We start from the raw sequence: 9,523 nt of genomic DNA on the forward strand, positions 1-9,523 counted from the left end.
TGACTTATAAAAAGAGCATGCGTTCTCCTAAAACAAAAGTAAAGTTTTCTGGTTTACCATGGGCAAGGTATTGAAAAGAAATGGAATCTCGAGGAAGAAATGGTAATGTTCATTGAAGGACATTGACTGTGACTGTGTAATTAATATTTTTAATGAAGAGTGGAGACAGACTTTAAGTTTTCTATCGCGACCATTTCAATGTCTTTTTGCATATGAAAGCTTTCCCATTTCTCCACGCCGCAAGTGAAAACAGGTTTTGTCATTTCCTTTGCTAGATTTATTTGGATTCCTTGAATGTAGAATTTGAAAGCAAATTTTAAGACGTCAAGATCTTAGAACAAGTTTTCAATACCCTAAATTCACCATTTAGTTCTGAAGCTGATTCAGCGCCAGAGGACATACCTCCAACCAAATTATAATCTGAACATTTCTAGTCCGTTTTTCCAAGGGAATTTTATGGTTACTAGAAACTGTAATTTCACACTTTAAAAAACAACAACTTTGATGCCAAACTTTCACATTAGTTGGTTCCACATACATCTTTGAACGAATATTTGTATTTTTTTTTATAATTTTAACTAAACGTCGATGTTGACTGACTGTAATTTGTTATCAGTCACAAGGATAACAACTAGTAAGCTAGTACCACAGTTCGGGAGCATTAAGCCCGATTGTAAACAGATCTGAATACTTCACATTAGGTACAGCTACACAACTGAAATGTTGTGATGTAAAAAAAGACAATTATGAAATTTAAACAAATATTCGTAAAATTAGAATTAGCCATCTCTGAAGGGTTACAGACCTATTTACGAACGGAGCTGTAGGACCTACGTCGTAGCGAGTAAACCCGAAAGATACCAAAGTAAATATGTAACTTACAGTTAGGCTGTTTTAAGACGCACATTTCCTCAATGGGACATGATTTAACGTCAAGAAGTAGAAAGTAGCAGGAAATCATACAAAAAACGCGTGACTATAAGAAACTATAAGAAACGAAAAGTCCAAATAAATAAAACTTTGATTTATAAATATACACAACTACATGAAGTAAAAAAATCTAACTGGCTACAAATACAAGTGTTTTACTACTTTATTAATTTGTAGAAAAAGGCAAATCTGTTATTTATTTTGAAAATGAAGAGAAATAACAGAGAAGTAAACTAAAACTTTTAGTCTATGACAATGAGCTTTGTGAAAACGAGTTTTACAATCTCGAAAAATGCGGGATGTGAAACTGGGAAGCCACCCCGACTCGAGCAGAGTTGTGCTTGCAGAGCCTAGAGGCAGCACGGAAATCTTCCCTAAGATGCCCTCCCCCCACACCCCCCACTGGTCCACAAAAGAGAGTGCCATCGCATCCAGCATGATATTAGTACAGATGCTGCGCTATACAAAGGCACGTTTTTGAAAATTAGATCTGTTTTCTACTGAAATATTCTACTTTGAAACAAAAAAAGTAAATCTATTAAATTATTTTTTTTTAAATCATGCGATCTAACTGATATAGAATCACGAACTGAAATGTAGATGATTGACTTAAATTATGTGGACGCATATTTAAAATTATTAATAGGGTCACACTGTTAACTCTGAAAACATTGTTGATGCACTTGTTAATATAGTGTTTTTGTTTTCTGGTTTCAACATTGAGTAGACAGCAACCTGGTCATTTTGCACCTTAAGTCCAAGGTTCGTGACTAAATGCTCCGGGGGGGGGGGAACCACATAACAACACCTGTACAGCAGGGTTTAAAGTTTTACCCAAACACAAGGTGCTAAGAAACTGTGTCGTAGGTGTGGAAGTCCCTCACTCCCAAGAGTACAACTACTAGAGACACAAAACACTACATACGTCATAGGTCGTGACTGAAGATCTTTTCTCTACGGACAAAAAAAACAACTAATGTGTTTATAGTGTTGGTTGTTTTGATAGACTAGATGATAAACACTGCCCCATGAATAAACATTTCATTAACAACATGACCCATTGGTCATACTCTGCAGGTACAGTTTACACTTAAGGAGCTAAGCGGATTGTAATGAGGGCAGATGATTGGTTAATATTTTAAATGGTAATAATTAGGCAGCTTCGACAAACTGGTTGGTGGTGGCATTTTGTTTTAAACGTTAGTGTTATTACCGTGTTAAGGTTTTGGGCATTGAATCAAAGATATCAGAAATCCTCTCTCAAAAACCTGTGCTGCAACCGATAGTTCTTTCCAGAAGGGAATCGAAGACAAAATCATTTTTTTTAATTTAACAATTTAATTTATTATTTTTTTGCCACGAAGAACAAAGTCTACAAAAGCAGTCAAGATACGTGACTAGTCTGTTGTATTTATGTGTATTTTTATGTTATGTTGTCTTTATATGAGAAAAGAGTCCTTGTAATCACAACACATTTTAGTAAGGATCAATAAAGCAGTCTTAGTCTTAGTCTTAATTTCAGATCAGAATACTTACAACTAATTAGCAGGCAGTGGCGTAGCTAGGAATTTGGGGGCCCCGGAAGGAGGTGGAGGCTTGACCTTTTCTCCTGGGCCCTTGCATTTTGACATTCAACATTATGACATGAGATAATGTACTTAATAATTAAATAAGTCTAAATTCCAATTGATGCAGTAAATAAGTAAATCAACAAAAATTAATCATTTCGACTGTTCTAATGAGTAATACATTTTTTTTAGCGAAATAATGCTTATGATAATGAGTGAAAAATCTCTCAATTCATAAATCCTCACGTCGCGCTGTCTGTGCTGCAAAGGCATCTATATCTAGATCAGTGCTGCCTGTGCAGCAAAGGCAGCTATAACATTATCTAGATCAGTGCTGTCTGTGCTGCAAAGGCATCTATAACATTATCCAGATCAGTGCTGCATGTGCAGCAAAGGCAGCTATAACATTATCCAGATCAGTGCTGCATGTGCAGCAAAGGCAGCTATAACATTATCTAGATCAGTGCTGCCTGTGCAACAAAGGCAGCTATAACATTATCTAGATCAGTGCTGCCTGTGCAGCAAAGGCAGCTATAACATTATCTAGATCAGTGCTGTCTGTGCAGCAAAGGCATCTATAACATTATCTAGATCAGTGCTGTCTGTGCAGCAAAGGCATCTATACCATTATCTAGATCAGTGCTGCCTGTGCAGCAAAGACAGCTATAACATTATCTAGATCAGTGCTGCCTGTGCAGCAAAGGCATCTATACCATTATCTAGATCAGTGCTGCCTGTCCAGCAAAGGCAGCTATAACATTATCTAGATCAGTGCTGTCTGTGCAGCAAAGGCATCTATAACATTATCTAGATCAGTGCTGTCTGTGCAGCAAAGGCATCTATAACATTATCTAGATCAGTGCTGTCGGTGCAGCAAAGGCATCTATAACATTATCTAGATCAGTGCTGTCTGTGCAGCAAAGGCCTCTATACCATTATCTAGATCAGTGCTGCCTAGCATTTTTGACTCTTCGTGAATAGCATGTTTACATGGCAGTGGCGTAATATTTAATGTAAAAACAATGTAGGATATTAATTTGATGGGCCTCCCCCCCCCCACAACCCTAGCTCGCCACTGATTGCAGCCCTCCTTAAATAGTAATAGAACTACCTTAATTGATTCGTCCCATTCACAACAAGGAAAATGTCGGACAACATTACGTCACAATAACAAAACCTCTCAAGACAATTAGACAAATGCGAAAGACAAACAGCCAAAAAATCTCAACGTAACTATGTCGCCAATAAAGAAAAAAAAATGCAACTCGTAGCTTACAGTCAATTAGCATAAAACATTGACTAATTAAAATCTTAAACTATTTATTCCGCTGCGAGGACACACCTAGTCCTTCATGCATTTCTAAATATAATTGTGTAACATCTAGTCAATGTGTTTTTACATCCAGCCTGGCAATACATAAATTTTTAAGACTTTTTTGTTTTGGTTGTAAAACCAGAAACAAAAAAAAAATCTGGTACAGTCTCAACTTTGGACGTTTCCTTGTTGATTGTTGATGTGTTCCCCCCCAAACTGTTCCACTGCTTCCCCTGTCCACCCCCACCCACCCCCCATACAACCTAACACCATTTCATTTGTACAGACTTTTTTTTTCCTCCTGGCAAGGTAGACTGATGCTCTAGTCACAGAGGTTCTCACAACGGACAATGTCAAAAAAAATGTTTATTGGTTGTAATGCATCGTTGGTAAAGGAGAACTAGATCTATCGCAGTATGGAGGAACTTTGCTCAGCTTATATACTGTTACTGGCTCCTCTTTCTTGCCAAATAGATATTGCAAACATATTAACTCTTTCTCTCCTAATTGACGATACCATCGTTGATTTGACCTCATTAAATTAAATTAATGTTTAATTTTCTCAAACTTTTTTTGAGTGTGTTCTATATAAAAAGAGCATGCATTCCCGTTTAATTCTATACCAGATACAACATTTTCTGATAACAAACGACAAAGCAATTGAGGCTTAGTCATAACAGGGGAGTGAAATAGTATTGAGCAAAATGAAAAAAAATCCGTCGTAATGTGGAAAAAAATAATTACGGAGAGAAAGAGTGAATTCCGCATGAGCGGCCTCAGAGAATAAAATGAATGTTAAATGGCAAGAATAAATGAAAGATACTGAAGTCCTCGGAAAAGCGGGCCTGCAAAGCATTCACACTATCCTGATGCAGTCTCATTTGCGATGACCAGGCCACGACTGTAGAATGCTAGTCTTATGTAGCTCTAACAGAATATCCATCATAAGTGGGCTCGGTGGCTGAGTGGTTTAGCGCTTTAACAGCTGGCCAAATAAACAGATCACCTTAACAATTAACATCAATCGCAAGTTCTGAAAGGGAAGCGTTACTTTTATATCTATCATAATTGTTGAATTACTTCTAATCGTATGCATAGGATAGGGTACCTGAAAAAAAAACACAAAATAATAGATAGCAGACGTGAGCTGGATATATTTTTGTTTTCATAAACACGAATCAGTCAAAATTATCCCAGTATCACCAGACCCGTAGCACTGTTGATGCTTTTAAATTGTTTGTCTCCATTACTTCCCCATAGACCCCAAAATACGTGAGCCCCATGGAGCAAATACAATTGTTATAGCTAAGATGAAGATTAGGTCTACAATATAGAAGGGAAATAAATTAAATCTATTTGATCTGATTTTAAATTTAAATTGAGCAACCACTTTTGTTTTCGAAAATTGTGTCACTTCTTAGGCAAGTGCCATAGACATATATATATAGACTGGACGATAAAGAACAAATTATTATCGGAAATATTTGGGAAAAGATCAGTGTGTAGATCCACATCACAAACCTATATATATTTGCCTATGTCTATGATTATAAAACAAAGACAAAATATTGGGAATATGGCAGTTTTGCACTTTTCAAAACTAAAGATCAAAGGTATATATTGGCTGAAATGTTAGTCCTAGAATTTATAGCTCAATCGCCGCCATTTTTTTTCACATAGATATAGTACATAAAACATATTGACTCCCCCCAAATAAAAATAACTTCCTACTTCCAGTCTATATTTATTTATGTCTATGGGCAAGTGCAAAGTTTATTTCCTAGGGCCTTGCCTTTAAAAGGGAGTGTTCCTTCCACAAACTAAAACCAACAAAAAAAAACAGTAAAAGATATACAAACTTAACTTTTAAAAATTGTGGGAAATTAAATTCAATGCATAATGACTCTTATGTATCGTTGCCTAAGCAGTAATTTGAACATTTTGTCTTCAAATTAGTGTAGTCTTCAAAAAAAAAAATCCTACCCAGGACCTCCATTTACAGCCGGGCCTGGCCTTATTATCGCACTAGCTTTGATTGCCGGCTGGTTGTTATTGAGATGGCCAGAGATATTTGTAAATGAGAGCCAGAGGTGATCATACATTTGAAATGACGAGATGTACATTTTATGTTAAATAACTTTACTCTGACGTAGTAGCCATTTTGTTTTGCAGGAGATATGCTCGACAAATATGCTTGGCTTGCTCATCTTTGACCCGCAGGACTGTCTGGCAGGTCAAAGGTCAACGGTTACGTGTCTACTGTGCTTGTGTGTCTGTGTGTGTGAGAGAGCAAGAGAACAAGTGTGTGTTTGTGTGTGCATCTGTGCGTGTGTATGTGTGTGTTATGTGACAGATTTGATACTTCAGTCTTTCCTTATATATTCATCATACCAGAAAGACAAGTTTAAGCCTAGAGAGTACAGAAGCACTCGACACGTAACGCGTGAACTGAGAATTCTGGGATCAGGGAAAGGACTTGATGTATTAGACTTAGTGACGACTTCTCTCCGTAATGGGACTAAAAGTGTACACATTTATCTCTTTTATGTAAATGAAAATTATTAACAGAGAACAAATTTTAAAAAAAAATCGTTTATAAGTTAATAAGTCTAATATTTGCCTGTGGTCTCATCTGGAGCATTGAGCACTAACCAGCTTCCTCAGTTCTGTTCAAGTCTCTCCAACTGTTCACATGTCTTATAGTTCTGGTCAAGTCTCTCCAACTGTTCCCATGTCTTATAGTTCTGGGCAAGTCTCTCCAACTGTCCCCACGTCTTATAGTTCTGGGCAAGTCTGGATGGCTGCCTGGTCGTGCGGTTTGCGCGCTGGACTGTCGTTCGGATTTATCGACGGTCGAGGGTTCAAACCCTGCCCACTCCCATCCCCCGTCGTCCTGCGGGAGGTTTGGACTAGGAAGTAAACTATCTTCAACTCTGAAGGAACATCCGAAACATGTAAAACATTTTACAATACATTTTACAAGTCTCTCCAACTGTTCCCATGTCTTATAGTTCTGTTCAAGTCTCTTTAACTGTCCCCATGTCTTATAGTTCTGGGCAAGTCTCTCCAACTGTACCCATATCTTATAGTTCTGGGCAAGTCTCTCCAACTGTACCCATGCCTTATAGTTCTGGGCAAGTCTCTCCAACTGTTCCCATGTCCTATAGTTCTGGGCAAGTCTCTCCAACTGTACCCATGCCTTATAGTTCTGGGCAAGTCTCTCCAACTGTACCCATGTCCTATAGTTCTGGGCAAGTCTCTCCAACTGTACCCATGCCTTATAGTTCTGGGCAAGTCTCTCCAACTGTACCCATGCCTTATAGTTCTGGGCAAGTCTCTCCAACTGTACCCATGCCTTATAGTTCTGGGCAAGTCTCTCCAACTGTACCCATGCCTTATAGTTCTGGGCAAGTCTCTCCAACTGTACCCTATCCTTATAGTTCTGGGCAAGTCTCTCCAACTGTTCCCATGTCCTATAGTTCTGGGCAAGTCTCTCCAACTGTACCCATGCCTTATAGTTCTGGGCAAGTCTCTCCAACTGTACCCATGTCCTATAGTTCTGGGCAAGTCTCTCCAACTGTACCCATGCCTTATAGTTCTGGGCAAGTCTCTCCAACTGTACCCATGTCTTATAGTTCTGGGCATGTCTCTCCAACTGTTCCCATGTCTTATAGTTCTGGGCAAGTCTCTCCAACTGTACCCATGCCTTATAGTTCTGGGCAAGTCTCTCCAACTGTACCCATGCCTTATAGTTCTGGGCAAGTCTCTCCAACTGTACCCATGCCTTATAGTTCTGGGCAAGTCTCTCCAACTGTACCCATGCCTTATAGTTCTGGGCAAGTCTCTCCAACTGTACCCTATCCTTATAGTTCTGGGCAAGTCTCTCCAACTGTACCCATGTCTTATAGTTCTGGGCATGTCTCTCCAACTGTTCCCATGTCTTATAGTTCTGGGCAAGTCTCTCCAACTGTACCCATATCTTATAGTTCTGGGCATGTCTCTCCAACTGTTCCCATGTCCTATAGTTCTGGGCAAGTCTCTCCAACTGTCCCCATGTCTTATAGTTCTGGGCATGTCTCTCCAACTGTACCCACATCTTATAGTTCTGGGCAAGTCTCTCCAACTGTACCCATGCCTTATAGTTCTGGGCAAGTCTCTCCAACTGTTCCCATGTCCTATAGTTCTGGGCAAGTCTCTCCAACTGTAACCATGCCTTATATTTCTGGGCAAGTCTCTCCAACTGTACCCATGCCTTATAGTTCTGGGCAAGTCTCTCCAACTGTTCCCATGTCCTATAGTTCTGGGCAAGTCTCTCCAACTGTACCCATATCTTATAGCTCTGGGCAAGTCTCTCCAACTGTACCCATGCCTTATAGTTCTGGGCAAGTCTCTCCAACTGTTCCCATGTCCTATAGTTCTGGGCAAGTCTCTCCAACTGTCCCCACTTCAACATTTGAATGAGTGTAAACTCTTTAAGGGAATAATTGAACCTAAATGAACAACGTCATGTTAATATAATATAAACTATTTAGTCTTAACAAGTAACATATTTTTTTTTGTTTTAAATCGATCCTCCTTTAGGTCTACAGTCTCATGAGATATCTATTTCTTGTAATGCTTTAATATTGCAATGAGTCTCTCCAGAAAGCTTTGCATAATCAAGTTCTTCTATTGACAGTTCAGCTTATGATTAAAAGGGGGAGCAACTTTATGTGTACCTAAGAGCCGCTCTAAATATTCATGTATAAGTTCCCCTTTCAGATCAATAAGGAAGATGATGTTAAGGGCATCTGTTTCTTTGATCAACACTTAACTCTTTCTCTCATTAATTATTTACCACATTCTGATGGAATCAACGTTTGATTCGTCGGTTAGGAGAGAAAGAGTTGACGAGCAGAGTGTTATCTGGCCAGTACAACGACCAACTGCCTTTACTTTCCCCAATTAAAATCCGGTATCCATTAGAGTTGGATAGACTCAGGGGCTCCCTAAAATTCCCAAAATTCGAAATCCCAGCACCCACCGAGATTCAAACCCAGGACCCCAGGAAGCAAAGCACTTAATCACTCAGCCACCGCGCCCCAAAATACTCAAGTAGGCCTATGTCCTTTTATTTATTCAGCACTTGACTGAATACAAAGAAACCGTACAAGCCAAATTTAATTTAATTATTTTAAATAATTATATTTGGGAAAAAAAATAAAACGGTTCAAAACAAAGATTTCGCAGTGTGGTCAATAAGTTGTTTTTTTTTCCAAAGATGTCAAATTTCTTGGAAAATTGTTATGTCCTTTTTAGAAATGCTCGCCCACCCATGGAAAGAGTACAAGCTTATAGTAGCAATTCTTGTCACTCTCATTTCAGTCTGGCCAATATGCACAGCATCTATGGTCTTCTGACACTGAGAAGACTACGCAGGCTCGGATATGTCATCCGCATGCCAGATGAAAGAATCCCTAAAGACATTGATATGCTGAGCTTGCGGAGGGAGTAAGACCAAAGGGCCAACCTACAGAGATGCCTGCAAACGAGACGTGAGAACCACAGGCATTAACGAAAGTATGTGGGAGGAGATAGCCCAAGACCGGACAGCAAGGAGACAGACTCTACGTGAGGTACGAACCTCGCCGAGAGCAAATGAAACGAAGCTGCCTAAATCATGAGAAAGAAAACGAAAGCTGCCATATCAGCTAGCCCTAAAAACGGATGT

General features: G+C 39.1%; 1 protein-coding gene across 1 annotated transcript; it reads left to right on the plus strand.

Annotated features, from left to right (window-relative positions):
• Positions 1-6,813: 6,813 nt before the first annotated feature.
• On the plus strand, positions 6,814-9,307 carry LOC129925762 (mucin-2-like). Its single transcript, XM_056026242.1, has 2 exons — positions 6,814-8,234; positions 9,112-9,307. Exons 1-2 carry the CDS (start codon positions 6,814-6,816, stop codon positions 9,305-9,307), a joined length of 1,617 nt encoding a protein of 538 aa, XP_055882217.1.
• The last annotated feature ends 216 nt before the right edge of the window (positions 9,308-9,523 follow it).

The sequence above is a fragment of the Biomphalaria glabrata genome, chromosome 4 (assembly GCF_947242115.1).
Source record: "Biomphalaria glabrata chromosome 4, xgBioGlab47.1, whole genome shotgun sequence".
NCBI lineage: Eukaryota > Metazoa > Mollusca > Gastropoda > Planorbidae > Biomphalaria > Biomphalaria glabrata.